The sequence below is a fragment of the Kogia breviceps genome, chromosome X (assembly GCF_026419965.1).
Source record: "Kogia breviceps isolate mKogBre1 chromosome X, mKogBre1 haplotype 1, whole genome shotgun sequence".
NCBI lineage: Eukaryota > Metazoa > Chordata > Mammalia > Artiodactyla > Physeteridae > Kogia > Kogia breviceps.
Window position 1 is genome coordinate 70,828,146 of NC_081330.1, and position 19,887 is coordinate 70,848,032.

A 19,887-nucleotide genomic window follows, 5' to 3' on the forward strand; every position below is an offset into this window, starting at 1 on the left:
CTAGCAGGTTTGTCTGGTTCAGTCTCCTATGGGGTCACTGATCCTTCCCCTGGGTTCCAATACGCACACTACATTGTGTGTGCCCTCCAAGAGTGGAGTCTCTGTTTCCCCCAGTCCTGTCAAAGTCCTGCATTCAAATTCCGCTAGCCTTTAAAGTCTGATTCTCTAGGAATTCCTCCTCCCATTGCCAGACCTCCAGGTTGGGAAGCCTGACGTGGGGCTCAGAACCTTCACTCCATTGGATGGACTTCTGTGGAATAAGTGTTCTCCAGTTTGTGAGTCACCCACCCAGCAGTTTTGGGATTTGATTTTATTGTGATTGCGCCCCCTTCTACCATCTCACTGTGGCTTCTCCTTTGTCTTTGGATGTGTGGTATCTTTTTTGGTGAGTTCCAGTGTCTTCCTTTCGATGATTGTTCAGCAGTTAGTTGTGATTCTGGTGCTCTCGCAAGAGGGAGTGAGCGCACATCCTTCTAGTCTACCATCTTGAACCAATCTCCTCCTTCTTTCTTATGGCTGAATGATATTCCATTATACACACATACACACACATACACATACACACACACACAGAAGCATATGCACACACACGTACACCACATTTCTTTGTCCATTCATCTGTTGACAGACACTTAGATTGTTTCCGTACATTGTGAATGATGCTGCAGTAAACATAGGAGTGCATATATTTCTCTGATATCCTGTTTTTATTTCTTTTGGATATATACCCCAAAGTGAAATTGCTGGATCATATGGTAGTTCTAATTTAATTTTTTGAGTAACCTCCATACTTATTATTTTCCATAGTGGCTGAACCAACTTGCATTTCCCCCAACAGTGTACAAGGTTTGCTTTTATCCATGTCCTCACCCATACTTATCTTTTTTATGATAACCATTCTGACAGATGTGAGGTGATATTGCATTGTGGTTTTGACTTGCATTTTCCTGTTGATTAGTGATGTTCAGCATCTTTTCATGTACCTGTTGACCATTTGTATGTTCTCTTTGGAAAAAATGTCTATTCATTTGCTTTGCCCATTTTTTAATTGAATTATTTGGTTTTTTTATTATTGAATGTTTAAGTTCTTTATATATTTGGGATATAAACTTCTCATTATATATGTGGTTTGCAAATATTTTCTCCCATTCTCTAGGTTGCTTTTTCATCTTTTTGATTGTTTCTTGTGTTGTACAGAAGCTTTTTATCTATTTATTTATTTATAAACATCTTTATTGGAATATAATTGCTTTACAATGGTGTGTTAGTTTCTGCTTTGTAACAAAGTGAATCAGCTATACATATACATATATCCCCATATCTCCTCCCTCTTGCATCTCCCTTCCACCCTGCCTATCCAGCCCCTCTAGGTGGTCACAAAGCACCGAGCTGATCTCCCTGTGTTATGCAGCTGCTTCCCACTAGCTATCTATTTTACATTTGGTAGTATATATAAGTCCATGCCACTCTCTCGTTTCATCCCAGCTTATCCTTCCCCCTCCCTGTGTCCTCAAGTCCCTTCTCTATGCCGAAGCTTTTTAGTTTGATGTAGTCCCCCTTATTGATTTTTGCTTTTGTGCTTATACCTTTGGTGTCATATCTAAAATAGTAATTGCCAAGACCAGTGTGAAGGAGGAGTTTTGTGATATCCAGTGTTAATGTTTAATCCATTTTGAGTTAATTTTTTTTCTTTTTTTTGTGGTACATGGGCCTCTCACTGCTGTGGTCTCTCCTGTTGCAGAGCACAGGCTCCGGTCACGCAGGCTCAGTGGCCATGGCTCACGGGCCTAGCCACTCTGTGGCATGTGGGATCTTCCCGGACTGGGGCACGAACCCGTGTCCCCTGCATCGGCAGGCGGACTCTCAACCACTGCTCCACCAGGGAAGCCCTTGAGTTAATTTGTGTGTGTGGTATAAGATAGGGGTCCAATTTTATTGTTCTGTATGTGGTTATCCAGTTTTCCCAAAACTGTTCGTTGAAGAGACTATCATTTTCTCATTGAGTGTTCCTGCCTCCTTTATCAAATATTAATTGACTGTAAATGCAGGGGTTTATTTCTGGGCTCTCTATTTTGTTTCATTGGTCTATGTGTCTACTTTTATGCCTGTATCATACTATTTTAATTACTATACCTTTGTAGTATAGTTTGAAATCAGGAAGTGTGATGCCTTCAGCTTTGTTTTTCTTTCTCATAATAGCTTTGGCTATTTAGGGTCTTTTGTGATTCCATACAAATTTTAGGATTTTTTTTAATTTCTGTGAAAAAGGCATTGGAATTTTTATACAGATTGCATTGGATCTATAGATGAATTTGGGTAGTATAGACTTTTTTTTTTGGCGGTACACAGCCCTCTCACTGTTGTGGCCTCTCCCATTGCAGAGCACAGGCTCCAGATGTGCAGGCTCAGTGGCCATGGCTCATGGGCCTAGCCGCTCCATGGCATGTGGGATCTTCCCAGACCGGGGCACAAACCCACGTCCCCTGCATCGGCAGGTGAACTCTCAACCACTGCGCCACCAGGGAAGCCCAGACATTTTAACAACATTAATTCTTCTGATCCATGAGTATGGGGGTATCTTTCCATTTGTTTTTGTCTTAAATTTCTGTCATCAAAGCATTGTAGTTTTCATTATACAGATCTTTCACCTCTTTGGTTAAATTTATTCTGTTTTATTGCTTTTGATGCTGTTGTGAATGGGATAGTTTTATTTCTTTTTTAGATGTTTTGTTGTTAGTGTACAGAAAACACAACTGATTTCTGTATGTTGATTTTATATCCTGTAACTTTACTGAATTTGTTGATTAGTTCCAACAGTTTTTTGGTTGTCTTTTGGGTTTTCTATATATGAGATCATATCATCTTCAAATAATGACAGTTTTACTTCTTCATTTCTAATTTGGATGCCTTTTATTTCTTTGTCTTGCCCAATTGCTTTAGCTAGGACTTCCAGTACTATGTTGAATAAGAGTGGTGAGAGTGGGCAGCCTTGTCTTGCTTTAATCTTACAGGGAAACTTTCAATTTTTCACCACTGAGTAGAATGTTAGCTGTGGGTTTGTTATATATGGCCTTTATTATGTTGAGGTATGTTCCTTCTATACCAAATTTGTTGAGGATTTTTAATCATGAAAGTATGACTGCAGCCTCCATCTCAAGTGTCTCTGGGACAGTATGGGAGACCAAAAAAAACCTCAGAGGCCCCTGGGAATAAAGAATGTTATTGTATTTTCTGTTCTGCTGAACATATTTAAAATGATATCATGTTCATTGATATGATACCGGGGTAGAGGGAGAAGAAATATATGCATTTATAATGCTAAAGTTGTCCTTTCCTTCTTTGTTCCTCAAAGGCAGCCCTGGAGGCATTAGATGAACTGGACCTGTTTGGTGTGAAAGGTGGGCCCCAGTCAGTTATCCATGTCCTAGCTGATGAAGTGCAACACTGCCAGGTAAGGGAATAATGGACAATGTTATAGAAAAATGTATTTTTACTCAGACTCAAATTTAGCATGAGCTTTAGAATAAAGAGAACTGAATGAGAGTACATAATCTGATTTATTACCATGTACCAAAAATGTCTTATCAAGCATCCTATAGAGATAAACCTGATACAGCATGAGCTATAACAGAGATCATAGTCCTGTTCTCTCACCCAAGGTTATAAAGTGATCCTATCACAGTATATGGAATTCTCCACTATTATCGTATCAAGGGTATATGGGATCTGCTCCTGAGTATTTCCTTTTCTAAATATCCCGAGAGAACAAGAGGTGATCGATTTTGAGTGCTCTTCTTGGTAGTGGCTCTGAAACTTTCTCTTGTCCCCGGTTGGCCCTCAGGTTAGATGTTTGGAGATTAGACTGTTTAAGTGGTAAATGCATATCTTCAGTTTTGTTTAGGATTACTCTCTGTATTGAAAGAGTAAGGTTCTTGTTATTGACAAGATGGCCTTTCTTGTCTTCTTCAAACCCTGACTAGACACCCATGGTGTTCTAGTGAATACAATCTCACCTTATAATTTTAAAAATGCAAAATTTTCCATGGAAAAGATAAATTTCAGGGATTTAGGAGCTAAGCCTTCCACATCTTGCTTCCCAGCAGCTACATTTTATCTTTATGCTTAGATAGTTGCTAATGGAGCAACAGTATTATGGGTGGGATAATGATGTTAGGGTATTCTTTATCCATTAGCAGCTGCTTAAGAATCAGGATTAGGAAGCACTGAGAGCAGGATTAAGACAAGGGATGATTTATAGAAGTAGTCTTCTAAGCTTTCACTATTAAATCATTTTTAGATTTTCAACTGAATGATCCTCTTCAACATACATCGTTTGAAACTAAAGCTAATAATTTTATAATCCTGAGTTATTTACTAATGTGCCACATTTGACTTCCTTTCTTTTAGTCTATCCTTAATTCAATACTCCCCCGGGCTTCAACATCCAAAGAGGTTGATGCTAGTCTACTTTCAGTTATTTCCTTCCCAGCCTTTGCAGTAGAGGATAATCAGCTGGTGGAGCTCACAAAACAGGAAATCATCACTAAGCTTCAGGTATGTCCATATGTGCCTTTCTTTTCTTTAAGCTCTAACTTTAAGGCTAAATTAGTATCTTTGTGAGTCTTGAAAATGACCTATGTTGGTGATTTAACCAAGTGATCAGGGTTAACATCACCGGTAATAAGATGTACTGACATCATGTACGCCCTGATACAGTGCACTGGGAAGCGCACAGCACCTCTGTGATGTCCTTCCCAAGAGTGTGGTACCTCAATCTTATCATGAGAAAACATCAGACAAAACCAAATCGAGAGGCATTCTACAAAGTAACTGACAAACACTCTGCAAAAATGTCACGATGATGAAAAATAGGGAAGGACTGAGGAACCATCACAGATTAGAAGAGACTAAGGAGACATGCCAGCTAAATGCAGTGGTACCCTAAATTGGATACTGGAACGGAAAAAAGCATTAGTGAAAAAACTGGTGAAATCCAAATAAGTTCTATACTTTGGTTAATAGTGTTGTACCAAGGTTAATTTTTTAGTTTTGGTAAATATTCTGTGGTTATTTGAGATGTTAATATTAGGGGACAGTGGTTGAAGGATATACAGGAACTCTGTATTGTTTTGGGAACTCTTCTGTAAGTCTCATATTATCTCAAAAATTTTAAACTGTGTTTTCTTTTTTAAAAAAACTGTGATCTCTTATGAATTGTGTGAGCAGGACCGCATAGATTAGTAATTGGGCTGTCACGGACTTATCCTATGGTGGAAAGCCATGGAGAAGATAAAATAAAAACACTGCTTTAGGGAAGAGCCTGCAACTTAGCCCTCACTTGAAATCACATTGCTGAAATCACTTTCTGCTGCTGGACTGATATCAGCATTTTTTTAAATTATTTTTTAAGTATCATGTCTCTATTGATGATAGGTTGGCACATGTAGCTGTTGCAAAGGATACATTTCTGATTAATTATATTACTGTACCAATGTTCATTCTTCTGGCTTGTTTCCTCTGCATTCCCAGGGTCGTTATGGTTGCTGTCGCTTTCTACGAGATGGATATAAAACTCCTAAAGAGGTAGGTTTGTTTTCCCCAAAATGAGTCCAAGGTAGAATGGTCACTACTGCAGCCTCATTCAGAGAAAATACCTCATTTAGAGAAAATACTTACCTCATTGATGGTACTTCAAATAATCACTAAATAGGATAACAATAAATGATGTTTGCTACCTTTGTTAGGATTAGTTGCCAAGTTTTGCTTGTGAGCCCTTCTGGATTAAATAAAATAGAGGAAGGTGTAGTCCTTCCACCTCTTGAAGTTGGTTAGTTTCAGGAAAGAGCTACTGATGGATGCTTAAATCAGGGGATGAAAGTTTAGGCAGAAACAGATTATTTACATAGTCTCAAAATATCCCCCCCCAAATATTTAATTATTACAAAGGGAAAATCTTTCTGTCAGTAGATCCTTTTGGATCCCTTCCACCTTTTGCAGTTGGTTAGTTCTAAACAGTACTTGATCTTGAAAAGTTAACTTCCTTTTGTTCCACTTGTCAAAAGTTCTCCTTGGAAGTACCAATGGAGAAAATTTAGTAGTATTAAAATGGAATGAATGGTTGGTAACCACTTTCATTGACAATGTAAACATCGTTTAAGGCTCAGGTTTGCTGGTTGAGAGCCATTATAATTTTTTTAAATTACCGAGCTCAAACTCTTCTGGTTTACTTCCTGTCTTCCATTTTATTCTTTAAGCCTTTTGACTTCTGCCCCTACCAATCTATTAAAATTGTGCTCTGAAATATCATCATAATCTCCTAAGTAAGCAATCCAGTAGCCTTTTCTCAGTCCTTATTCTCCTTAGCTTCTCTGTAGTACATCATTATTACCTACCCCTACATTTTCTTGAAATTATTTTCCTATTTTAACTTCCACAACTCTACACCATCCTAATTTTTCTCCTCTTTTCTGTCCTCCCTCACTAAACTCAGGGTTTACCAAGATTCTGTTCTTGGGCTGTTTGTTCATTATATATAGGTACTACATCCATAATTTGTGATTCGTGTGTCACCTCTCTAAGGATGATTCCCAAACCCTCATCTCTTGCTGTCCTTCTGAACATTTCTATTTGTATGTTCTGCTGCTACCTCAAACATAACAAGTACAAAACCAAACTCAGGCTTATTACAAATTAGTCTCACTTCCTTCTACACCTGCCTGTAGTATCATTATTATCCCAGTTCTGCTAGTTAGAATCACATGACAAAAGTACTTGCTAAAGGAGGGGAGTATGTATGTGCTCTGCCTTCTCTGAAACAAACTATCAGTGGTGAAAGGCTGTGTTGTAATACCTCTGAACTAAAGATATAGTCTGACCTTGGAGTGATAAGACAGACTTTGTTTATTGTGTTTTTACCAGGATCCCAATCGTCTGTACTATGAACCAGCTGAGCTGAAGTTATTTGAAAACATTGAGTGTGAATGGCCATTGTTCTGGACATACTTTATCCTTGATGGGGTATTTAGTGGGAATGCAGAACAGGTAATGCACTGGGGAAAGAGCTTTTTAGCAGATTGTTATTATGTCTTCCTCTTTTAGTTAATGACTGTGCTGACCCTGTGTCCAAATGGAAGTCTTCCCTAATAGGGAGGAGACAGAGTTGTCTTCTAGAGACTAGTAGTTGAGGGCACATGTTGAGAGTTAGAAGACCTGGATATTGCTATCACTCAGACTTGACTTTTAATAAATATAGAAAGCAGAATAGCAAGTCCTGTATACTTGCCTTAGTCATCAGAGGTACTTGAATTTACCTCCTGACTTTGTATGTCTTTTTTAAAAAAATAAATCTTGGAAATGATATTCTGACTTTAGCAAAAACAAACAAAAAACAAAACAACAACCCACTTATACCTTGTCCTCACCCCCCAAAATACAGTCATCATTGCTTTTTGAGCTACATGAATAAAGTAGTTTAGAAACCATTGTTGGAAAACAGTGAGACTGGACAATTTAATCAAGTTAGTTTAATGTCAGGCATTCTGCAAATTGACTATGTTCTAAACTTGGACATAAATCCAACACATTTGGAAGTCGTTTATACTTGGCTACATAAATACAGTTTTGTGTAATTTGAATACTTTGGCCAATAGTAATCTGTAACTGCCAATATGAGTTTAAATAATAGGGTTACACCAAAGTTTCAAGGGCACAAAGTGCTGTTTTACTCTAAGCTTTATATAGAGTATCCTTATTTGAGCAAGAAATAAGATAAGCAATAATAGAGATACTTGCCCTATTTTGAGCACCCTATTTTTTTTAAACCAAACTTTTAAAAAATATTTATTATTTATTTATTCATTCATCTTGGCTGCTCTGGGTCTTAGTTGCAGCATGCAGGATCTTCATTGCAGCATGTTTAGTTGGTGGCATGCGGGCTTCTTAGTTGAGGCATGCGGGCTTCGGCATGCAGATTCTTGGTTGCGTCATGCATGTGGGATCTAGTTCCCCGACCAGAGATGGAAACTGGGGCCTCTGCATTGGGAGCACAGAGTCTTACCCACTGGACCACCAGGGAAGTCCCTTGACCACCTTATTTTGATTCTACCATTTTTCTCAGTCCTTCTCAAATTCCACAGAATTGTTTCTCAAAAACTGTGCTTGCTCCAAGAAAGATTTATTTATTAAATGTGCCAACTAAGTACAAAGCATATTCAGGTGTTTTGAACTCTCAGGGGAAAAAAAGGAGCTGGAAGGCCTGGATTCTTTTTTATTCTTTTTTTTTTTCCTGTCTTTGCTGCTGACCACTGAGTAGTCCAAGTACTGTCATTGACTTCTTCAGTTTCTCTGTACAGGCATACCTCAGAGATATGCAGGTTCCCTTCAGAGCAGCACAAATATTGCATATATCTCAATAAAGCAAGTCATATGAAACTTTTTGGTTTCCCAGTGCATATACAAGTTATGTTTATACTACATTCTGTTAAGTGTGCAATAGCAGTATGTCTAAAAAAACAATGTACATACCTTAGTTAAAAATACTTTATTGCTGAAAAATGCTAACCATCATCTGAGCCTTCCATGGGTCATGATCTTTTTGCTGGTACATGCTTTGAAATACTTCGAGAATTCCCAGAAATGTGACACAGAGACACAAAATGAGCAAATGCTGTTGGAAAAATGATGCCAGTAGACTTGCTCAACACAGGGTTGCTGCAAACCTTCAATTTGTAAAACAAACACAAACAAACAAAAAAAACCCACAATATCTGTGTAGCACAATAAAGCAAAGTGCAATAAAACAAGGTATGCCTGTACATACGATGAGAATAGTTTTTCTCTCTTCATTGAAGAAGTGGATAGCCCTAAAATTCTTGGAATTTCACAGATGAAGACATGTGATAAGTGCACGGTACAGTCAGTTTGGCTATAATGAGACACATAGATGTTCCCTAAAAATCACCACGTTCTGCATATTTGAGAAGTAAAAACTATAGGCCGTATGGGAAAATGTGGTTGAGGAAAACACTTAAAAAGTTTGTCAGAAATACATTCAAAATGATAGGAACCTAATAAAAACAGTACCACAGATAGACATTAATGGCTTTAACACATTCATTCACTCCTCTTTCAAAAATTATATTCTGAGAAAATTATTTCAAGGATGGCACACATTTAGATACAATGCTGCTCATCACTGTTACATTCATATAAATTAAGTCTGGTGGTAATTTAAATGTTCAACAAGAATGAAATGTTAAATTAGAGATCATGTATAAAATAATATGCTGCTATTAAAATATATATTAAAATTTAATATCATTGTTAAAAATTTGGATTAACTGTTGTTTCATACTTCAAATATAATTTTATTTTAGTGTTTGGTTTTCTCATAATTGAAAAAAAAACAGTACCACAGCTTTATACATGTTAAATGGTTAAGAAATATATAAATACCACAAAAATATGGCACTTGTACCTTGAAGTTTTCTTGTGGATATGTGGAACCATGTTCCTACCACCTCACTTGCAGGGCTCCTGTGCTTACCACCCTACATGCCAGAGGAAGAGAGGAAAAGAGAGATAGCATAAGAGAAAAGAAAAAAAAAAGAATATCAAACAGAGAGGAAGAATTTAAAAAATAGGGCAAGAAGGGAATAGAAGAGATTAAATAGAAGGGAAGGCACAGAGCCATGCAGCCAAGTTGGCCATGAGAAGGGAGCAGCTCGGGAGTGGTAGGAGAGTTATCTGAAATTGGATGGAAAGTTGTAACACCACATGTGGATGGGTTGTGGTTCATGGCTCTGAGGTGTGTGCATGTGTGTGTGTTATATATTCTTACATGACTCAGTTCAGCTGAGTGCCTTCTCAGGTTGAAATTGTGCGTAAGCAGATGTGAAATTCATGTTATGCTCAAATTGTTCTGTAATATATCAAATGCATAGGAACAAATTTGTGTTTTCAAAACAACTGTCATAGCAGAACTGACTATATATTTTTTCCACCATAAATTATAGTGGGTTTTTTTTTGCTTTTTATTTATTACTAATCTACAGCAAATTGTTAAGCAAAAAAAATGTAAACTTGATCATAATAGAAACTTAATTTGACAGGAAATATACAGTTTCGGTATGCAGGCCTCTCACTGTTGTGGCCTCTCGCGTTGCGGAGCACAGGTTCCGGACGCACAGGCTCAGCGGCCATGGCTCATGGGCCCAGCTGCTCCGTGGCACGTGGGATCTTCCTGGACCAGGGCACGAACCTGTGTCCCCTGCATCGGCAGGCGGACTCTCAACCACTGCACCACCAGGGAAGCCCGAAAGTACAGTTTTAAAAGCAATTACATGTAAAGTCAAGAAGCTCTACTCAGTGTAGTACACAGTGGGTAGAAGCATGCACGTGGAGGCAGGCTGACTTGGGCTCAAATCTGGGCTCATCGTTGCACTCGCTGTATGATTTTTCAGAAGCTCATAACCTCCTTGAGCCTTAATTTCCCTGTTAAAAGCCTTTAATTACACACATCTGGATGGTTATTAAAATTAAATGCATTCATCAGCAGAACAGGAATAATGATGCAGACGTAGAGAATGGACTTGAGGACATGGGGAGGGGGAAGGGTAAGCTGGGATGAAGTGAGAGAGTGAAATTGACATATATATACTACCAAATGTAAACTAGATAGCTAGTGGGAGGCAGCCACATAGCACAGGGAGATCAGCTCGGTACTTGTGACCACCTAGAGGGGTGTGATAGGGAGGGTGGCAGAGACACGCAAGAGGGAGAGGATATGAGGATAAATGTATACATATAGCTGATGCAGTTTGTTATATAACAGAAAGTAACACAACATTGTAAAGCAATTATACTCCAATAAAGATGTTTAAAAAAAATTAAATGCATTAACAGTATGCAAAACTCCTAGCATAGTATCTGGCCTCCATCAGCATTTAGTAAATACTGCTTCCCTTTCTTTCCTTTCACTAGGTGAATATACCCCTTTGCAATAGGACCTTCTTTGGCTACAACCCTCCCCTAGATCCCCAAAGGGAACTCTATGAATTTTGTTCCCCTTTTCTTTTCTCTACAGGTTCAAGAATACAGAGAGGCTCTTGAAGCAGTCCTCATCAAAGGCAAAAATGGAGTCCCACTTCTGCCAGAGCTGTACAGTGTTCCTCCTGACAAGGTAATCTGGACAGTGCCATAACATGGAGCTGGGAGAAGAGGAGCAGCACCTCAAAAGGACTGCCTTACTTGAGTCAAATAATTTTTAATCTTATGATTTTAATGTTCTAAAGTCTTTCTTTAGGTATAGAACAATTAAAATATGATTTTATTCCTTTGAAAGTATATTTATAAAGCAGACTCAGTTATGGCACTGTTGCTGGGCAAGACGAGGGCAAGATCAAATCTTACAGAGGTAGTTTCACAGGTGTATATTTGTCCTCAAACTCATCAAGATGCATATGTTAAATATGTATGCCTTTCTATATGTCAGCCAAACCTCAATTTTAAAAAATAAAATAAGTTGTTCAGAGATTGATTTTTAAAAAATCAAACTTTAAGGTTGAGTGATATGGAGATCAGTAGGCTGAGCTATAGTGATGTTCTGTGTGAACTCTCAGTATTTGATATTTTCTGCTTCAAGGCTAGTCATCTGGGCTTAATTGAGTAGATCAGGCTTGGAAAATGAAGTATGTCTCCATTTTCTCAAAATGCCAGTTGAGATTACCATTGTTCCTCTTCTCCATTGCAAAAGAGCATTAGCCGGGGGAGAGATGCAATCTTCCATGCTGGTGGGGATGAGTGGACTAAGCTCCTAGCAACATCAGCAGCATAACCTGAGAGCTTGTTAGAAATGCAGATTTCAGGCCTTCCCCCACATCTACTCAGTAAGAATATGCCATTGGACAAGATCCTCAGGTGGTGTGTATCCATGTACAGTTAGAGGGGCACTGCCCTAGACTGTAGTCATAGTGCTTGACTTTTCAGTGCATTGCATATGTGACTGTTTTATAGAGTATGAATCACAATCCAGACTCAGGCTTTTTGTTGTCTAGTATTTTAAACCTTCTATTCTTTTTTTAAATATTTATTTATTTATTTATTTATGGCTGCGATGGGTCTTCATTGCTGTGCACGGGCGTTCTCTAGTAGTTGTGGTGAGCAGGGGCCACTCTTTGTTGTGGTGCATGGGCTTCTCATTGTGGTGGCTTCTCTTGTTGTGGAGCACAGGCTCTAGGAGCACGAGCTTCAGTAGTTGCAGCACACGGGCTCAGTAGTTGTGGCTCACTGGCTCTCGAGTGCAGGCTCAGTAGTTGTGGTGCACAGGCTTAGTTGCTCTGCGGCATGTGGGATCTTCCTGGACCAGGTCTCGAACCTGTGTCCCCTGCATTGGCAGGCTGATTCTTAACCACTGTACCATCAGGGAAGCCCTAAACCTTCTATTCTTTTTCTTTATCTCTTTATCTTTTTTTTTTAGGTTGATGAAGAATATCAAAATCCTCACACTGTGGACCGAGTCCCCATGGGCAAGCTGCCTCATATGTGGGGTCAGTCTCTATACATCTTAGGAAGCTTGATGGCAGAGGTAAGGGGAAACTTCAAGGCTCTTCCATTTTTCTGCTTTAGTCACCATAACAATCAGATTTGTGAATAGCTCATTAAATCTGAAGGATATATCTTTTGCCTTTTGTATTCTGCCTTAATTACAGATTTTCCTCCAGATTCTTAGAGTGAGAGCATGGCCAATCCTTGGCAAAAATCTTTCCCCCTGGCAACCATGTCCGTCATGCTTGCCCAGGGGTTCCTACCTTGGTACTGTACTTGAAGTTGCTCTGAGATCAGACCCTAGATAGTTCCTTTTCAAAACGCCCCCTAGTGCCTGTCTGGTGACTGCGAATGCAATTGTGCTTGGATAGTAATGACTTATAATGGATTTAAGGGCTAACTTTTCCAAGCAACATAATGTTTCATTCTTTAATTAAATAAACTGATAAGATAATTTTAGGTACAAGTGTTTGGGAGCATCATAGTTTTTTATTTGTTTTTTGATAAGGGGCCCTTTAAATGTTCCTTATATTAAACTGTTGAGATAGCTCTTTATGAAGCACTTGGGAATTTCTTACTTTACGTCAGCTTATTTGTGACATTTTGAACCATAAGAAGGGCTCCCTTTCTCAAAGTTTTCCAGTTTTACTGACAAATCTATTTCTCCATTATAGGTTATTATATAAGGTAAGCTATAACCCAGGCTCCTAGAGGATCTAGTATGGGACTTAGCTTTCCTTTCTGAGCCATACTCTTTGACCTGTTTATGTATAACTGTTTACTTTCTGGAGCTGTTTTTATTTGTTTTGTTTTGTTTGTCCCAGTTTTACTGAGATGTAATTGACATATCACTATGAGTTTCAGGTGTACAGCATAAAGTTTATCTTTAGTTGACATTATTATAAATGTAGCAATAATGGGCAGAATTATTTGTTTAAAATAATCCTTACCTGGTGACTTTCTCATTCAATTAGAATAAATTAATGCTATGAAAAAATGAGGAGATGAATGGTATTCTTAAGGGCTAAGTGGGTGAGTTCATCGCATTTCATCAAAGACAGAAACTCAAGTCAAGTCAAAAGATATCTGCTAAGCAGAAATCATAGCAAGCAGATGAGTAAATATGAAAGCAACAGGACTAATGACTTAAATTATTGATTAGAAGCATTGTGATCTGATTGTCTAATCATGTGCATCCAGAGAAAGTGGAGGTATAACTAGAAAGCTTTCTGTTTATCTTTTATACCCCATCTATTTCCAAAAAAGTAATTTTTGGCAGCCACTAGAAATTAACTCCAGATAAAATTAATTTGTATGTGAATTCAGGAGTTCAAACATTTTCATACAGTAAAGGTATTTGTTTCCTTTCCATACATGCCTCTCACCTGTTATGGTACGGGGTTTTGGCACTGGTATGTTGTTTCTCCTCAAACATTAGCTTTTTTGGAGATAAAATAATCTGTCTTTTTATGGTTTTTCTTTAGGGATTTTTAGCTTCTGGAGAAATTGATCCCCTGAATCGCAGGTTTTCTACTGTACCAAAGCCAGATGTTGTGGTTCAAGGTATGTATTCTTATTCTCAGCAGCAGAAATTTTACATTAAAGGTCTGGTTTGGGCCAGTAAATGATGACTTTATTCTTTATGATGTATTTTGTTAGGCTTCAAAATGTATAGTATAAACTTGGCTCTGTTTGTTTTCAAGATTTCTGTTAATCTTAATCATGAACAAATGCTTAACAAAGGATGTTATCTGATTCTCTTAATACTTCTTATTTCTGGAAACTCTTTTCTTTTCACCATGATGATATTATAGCCTTCTGATTATCTCTGCTTTTGTTCTGAGCATTCCTTCTGTGCTTTTTCTGCTAGTATTTCTTTCTTCTCATATCCTCCTAATGGTTGTGTACTTAGTCTTATACTCTTGTCTTTCTGTATTTACACCCTGCATGTGTTTGCTAGGGCTGCCTCCTCCATAATAAATTTGCTTCCATGGCTCCAACTATTACCTCTTTAGAGAGTACTCCAAATCTTTATTTTTTGTTCCTAGCAATCAACTTAAATTTTGAGGTTATCTACTCTATGCAAAACACTGGGCTAAGCTGTATAAACATTTTAAGAAGTCTAGTCCCAATATATATACACAACATTTTCATCACTTATACTTCAAATGCAAAACTGACCTTTTTTTGTCTCCATCCTATTCTTTTACCTCTCCCAAGGAAAGCAAATCTTTCCACCTTCCTTAATTGTCTCAGCGACATCACTATTTTGCTACTTTCCTAGGGTAGAAAACTCCAGGTGATTTTTGACTCCCCAGAAACACTATCCAATGTGGTACTAGGTCCTCCTGAGAAGCTCCTCTGAAATGTCTCCATTTCAACCCCAACCTCCATTGGAGTTGATTCTACAAAGAAAATAATCCTTAGTATTTTCTAAACCTTCTTATACTTGGCATCCTATGTGGTAGGATAGGATAAAGGTAGTCATAAAGGTAGTCTTTGCTTATCAATGTACAGGCATATTTCATTTTATTGTGCTTCACTTTATTGTGCTTTGCAAATATTGTGTTTTTTACAAATTGAAGGTCTGTGGCAACCTTGTGTCAAGCAAGTCTGTTGGCACCATTTTTCCAAGAGCATTTGCTTACTTCATGTCTCTGTCACATTTTATAATTTTAGCAATACTTCAAGCTTTTTCATTATTATTATATTTGTTATAGTAATCTGTGATCAGTGATCTTTGATGTTACTACTATGACTCGTTGAAGGCTCAGATGATGGTTAGCATTTTTTAATAATAAAGTATTTTTAATTAAGGCATTTACATTGTTTTTTTGGATATAATGCTGTTGCACACTTAATAGACTATAGTGTAAATAGAACTCTTTTCATTTGGTTTTATTTATTTTTTAATTAAGGTATAGTTAATTTACAGTGTTGTGTTAGTTTCAAGTGTACAGCAAAGTGATTCAGTTGTGTGTGTGTGTGTGTGTGTGTGTGTGTATATATATATATATATATATATATATATATTCTTTTACAGATTCTTTTCCATTAAAGGTTACTACAAGATATTGAGTATAGTTCCTTATGCTATACAGTAAATCCTTGCTGTTTACCTATCAATATTTTATATATAGTAGTGTGTATATGTTAATCCCAAACTCCTAATTTATCTCCCCCCTGCACCTTGCTATCCCTTTTGGTAACCATAAGTTTGTTTTCTATAAGTTATAACTTTTATATGCACTGGGAAGCTAAAAATTTGTGTGACTCACTTTATCGTGATACTCAGTTTACTGCAGTGGTCTGGAACCAAATCTGCAACCTCTCTGAGGTATTCCTGTACATAGTGAACATTATATAAAAGACCATTACTCTTCCCCTCCCATGAGAAAGCTTGTTCTCCTTTGAGGCTTATGCCATTTGGCTATATTGGTCTCCTGGTTACTCTCATTCATTCATTAGAGACTTCGAGGCTTGGCTCATAGCCTTCCTCTTCTTCCCAAATTCCTACCATAGTACTAGATTTCAGCATCAGAGTAAGTGCCATCTAATATTTTAGCCTCAAAATTCTTGGATATCTAGAACCCTAGTGACCCTTCCCTCTGCCTCTACTCCACTCACTTTTAGGACGAAACTTTAGAACTGTTTCACCTCAGATATTCCATTCCCAAAAGTCCCAATCACCAGTCATAACTGCATATTATTTCAGTTTTCTTCCCCCCAACCCATTATACTTGTGCCTATTTTCTCCCAGTCTATCCTTCCCTACCTTTCGGTTGGTCATCTAAATCTCTTAATTACCAGCACACCAAACTTCTGCTACACCCACCAGAAAAATCATAGCCCCAGATCAGTTTTACTCTCTATATTTTCTGATACTATACCTGGCCTGCTAAAATCTTCTAGAAAAAAAAATCACACAAATGAGCAAAGTGGTAGCATTGTAAATCCACAGTCTCCAACTTAACTAGGCCTACAGTGCCTCCTGTTAGTCCTTGTTTTTATTCTTAGTCAGCATTTTCATTCTCCTCAACTATTCCACACCTTCTCTGTTTTCAACCCCACTGCTTGTTTTCAGCCTCATTCTTGGCTTGCTACTTTATGCTGGATAATCTTAATGTTCTGATCTTTGTCAATTTCCCAACCCCCCACCACAGTCTTACTTATATCTTCACCCAGCCTTGCCTTCTTTTCTTGAGTCTCAGAAAAGCTGTTTTTTCTCCTCTTCAGCACCAACTCTTCCTTCTGATGCTTGATCCTATCCTCTTCCCTAGCCTTCCTAGAAACTTACTCTTTCCTATCTTCAGACTCTTCTCTGTTGGTTCTGTTTTTTAATACATTGACATGTTCATCTCCCTCTAGTTATCCTATCCTTCCTTTCTCATCCTAACTTCCACTTCTTTACATTTCATTCATTCTGCAGTCCTTTACAACTAGCTTATCATTCCTCTGAAAGTGATTTTGCTTAAGTTATTGCCAAACTCGGTAGATATTTTTCAATCCACTTCTTAGTGGATCTTTCTGTTTCATTTGTTGTTTATGTTTCTGGAAGCTCTTAACTCCCACGTCTTCTGTGATACCATACTCCCTTGGCTCTCCTTCAACCTAAGTTTTGTACTTTTCTGTCTCATTCTGGGTTTCCTCTTCTTCCCCTTGCCCCTTAACTGTTGGTATTCCTGGGAGTTTTGTCCATAGCACACTGCTCTCATTATTTGTTATTGAATAAAAAACATTTGTTATTGAATAAATGTCATTGAATATTTGTTATTGTCTCTCAGCCTCCTCCCATTCCTAACCTTTTCCCTTTTCCTGCCTCCTAACTTCTCCCCTCTCAGAAGATGACCTCACCTCCTATACCATAGAGAACATATAAGCCATGAGACAAGAACCCCTCACTCCCGCCCCCAGGCTTTTCATCATCTGCCCATATCTTATATGTTGAAATTTCTCAAGGTTATATTCTAGGTCCTTTTCTCTTCTTTTCTATATATTCTCCTTGACCCATCTCATCTCTTTCTATGCTAATGCCTCCAGAATATATCACATTCACTTTAAACTCAACACGTCTAAAATTAATCAGCTGCACTCTCCTAGTTCTACATCACCTGTGCCGGCTTTTCTCCCTATTTGCCTATATCAGTAAATGCCACACTTTTCTCTCAGTTACACAAATAAACACATGAGGAATCATTCTCGGTATCTCTCCCTCTCTCGTCTCCTACATTCAGTCAGTTAACAAGTCCCAATTTCTTTACCTTCTAAATAATTCAGAAATCCATCTAGTTTATCCAGTACCAGTGTCATGATCCTAATCTAAGTAGTCAGCATCTCTTCCTTGCATTAATGCAATAACTTTTGAAGTGGTCTCCCTCTCTTCAGTGTAGGTCCACTACAGTATATCAGCTTATTCTTTAATCATCAACATGAATATGTTCTTTTAAAGATGGAGATCTGGATATGCTATTCCCCTGATTACAACTCTGCAGGGGCTTCCCATTGCCAACTTTCTTAACATGGCTTACAAGGCTCTTTATGATCTGCTCCCTGACCCCGCCTTCAGTGTCATTTCTCACCACTGCCACTTCACACTCCGTGCTCCTACTGTAAAGAACTTTTTATTATTCCTAGATCTGCCTTGTTCTCTGTTGCCCTTGAGCCTTTGTTTATGCTATTTCTTTTGTCTGGAACAGCTTCTCCCTTAGTTTTACCTTTGCTTTTACCAGAATAACTCCTATTCAGCGCTCTAGCAAGACTCAGTGTCAATGTCATTTTCTCCAAGGATCATGTCTATCTTTGTATCCCTAGCATATGGCAGTGCCTAGCACATAGGTGGTACCAAATAAGCATTATCTACATACTTGATAAAACATAAACCAAAAGCTGAGTTGTTGGGGTTGAAAGTAGTCCTGGGACCCCAGAGTGTTGTTCATTTGCCTCTGCTTTAGTCCCCTTTACTCCTGCTACCAACTGCATTGCCCTCTGCAGAACCCTGAGGCTCAGGAGAATGTAATTTGGAAATCATTACCAAGGATAAAATACAAGTTCCTTAAAGTGACACACATGCTCTCCATGGTGATCTAACCCCTATTTGCCTTTCCAGATTCATTTTGTTGGTGGTTGGTGGGGGGGGTTGTTTGTTTGTTTTGTGTTTTTTTCCACTGTGCAAGGTATTTCATGCTACAGCAATATTGAAGTGTATGTAGTCCCCACCCCATCTCTTACACACACACACACACACAAACACATTCTTTTCCATTTTCATGTTTTATGCTCATTCTGGATCTTCTACCTAAAATGGCTTTCCCCATTCCTATTCCCTTCTTTATCCTGGCTAACTTATTCATTCTTTCAAATTCAGCTTAGGCATAAGGAAGCCTTTTCTGAAACTTCCCCCTGCCAACTCCAAACTAGATAGGTGTCACTCTTGGGTGATCACACAATGTTCTGTGCATATATTTATTTACTTAGCAGGTTATTTTATAATCAGTTTATGTATGTGTCACTTTCATTACACTATGAGCTCCTTGAGGGAGAGACTAACATATTCATCTCTAAATCCCTAGTGCCTAGCATAGTACCTTACCATTTAAGTGCTTAGTAAATGTTTATTAATGAATGAATGGATGGCCACATGTGTTTCCCTGTACTTTTGTCAGCCCACTATTATTCTTCCTCTGTATGTTTTCCCTGGAGAATCTTTGTTATTTTCAGTCAGAAGTAATCAAGATGGTGTTATGTCCAGGGGACTCTGTAATCACCATACCCTGCATATCCTGCCCCAGACCACAGCAGCACAACACCATGAGGTCCCCAAGATACAAAAATACACAAAAGATAATGGCAAAGGAATGCAGAGTAGCACTTTGTTAACTAGGCTTTTGCCCCCAAAACTCAACAAATACAATACTTGTAAGCTGGAATGAACCAAATAGCACCTTCGATTTCTCATAAACTCAATTCAACATGTCTAGCAGTACTAGAGGAGCAGGAATAGGGTGCATGTTTGCCCCTGGTGCTTAGCATTAAGCCAGATGAGGCCCCATTCAGGTTATTGGCCCCCAGACAGGTTAGCAGTCCCACAGAGGGAGAATAAACAGAAGAGTCAGTGAGGTGGCCTGGACTTCTCCCTTGTGAGTATGATTACCACTTCTGAGATATGAGTGTGAGAGGAAGAAAAGGGAGCTGTCCAGGTTTGGCAGGCTCTGAGTCTAGAGAAGTCGTATCCCCATCCCCCAAAACAACTACACAGAGTTTCAAATATGGTACCTCAATTCTTTATCCTGAATTTACCTTACCTTCTACTGTTCTCTAGCTTAGAGCAATTCGTACCATTAGGGT

The 19,887-nt window shown here is 38.3% G+C and overlaps 1 protein-coding gene across 13 annotated transcripts in view; it reads left to right on the forward strand.

Moving 5' to 3' along the window:
• PHKA1 (phosphorylase kinase regulatory subunit alpha 1) overlaps nt 1–19,887 on the forward strand; it is a 143,335-nt gene that overhangs the window by 38,895 nt on the left and 84,553 nt on the right. For 7 of the 13 annotated variants that reach the window (XM_059050375.2, XM_059050376.2, XM_059050377.2 and 4 more), the window contains 7 exons: nt 3,353–3,451; nt 4,408–4,554; nt 5,530–5,583; nt 6,919–7,041; nt 11,084–11,179; nt 12,476–12,583; nt 14,028–14,106. In XM_059050375.2, the coding sequence (XP_058906358.1) occupies nt 3,353–3,451; nt 4,408–4,554; nt 5,530–5,583; nt 6,919–7,041; nt 11,084–11,179; nt 12,476–12,583; nt 14,028–14,106 (706 nt within the window). The remainder of the gene's footprint in view (nt 1–3,352; nt 3,452–4,407; nt 4,555–5,529; nt 5,584–6,918; nt 7,042–11,083; nt 11,180–12,475; nt 12,584–14,027; nt 14,107–19,887) is intronic. The other 6 variants (XM_059050379.2, XM_067023611.1, XM_067023609.1 and 3 more) reach the window with 1 other exon arrangement.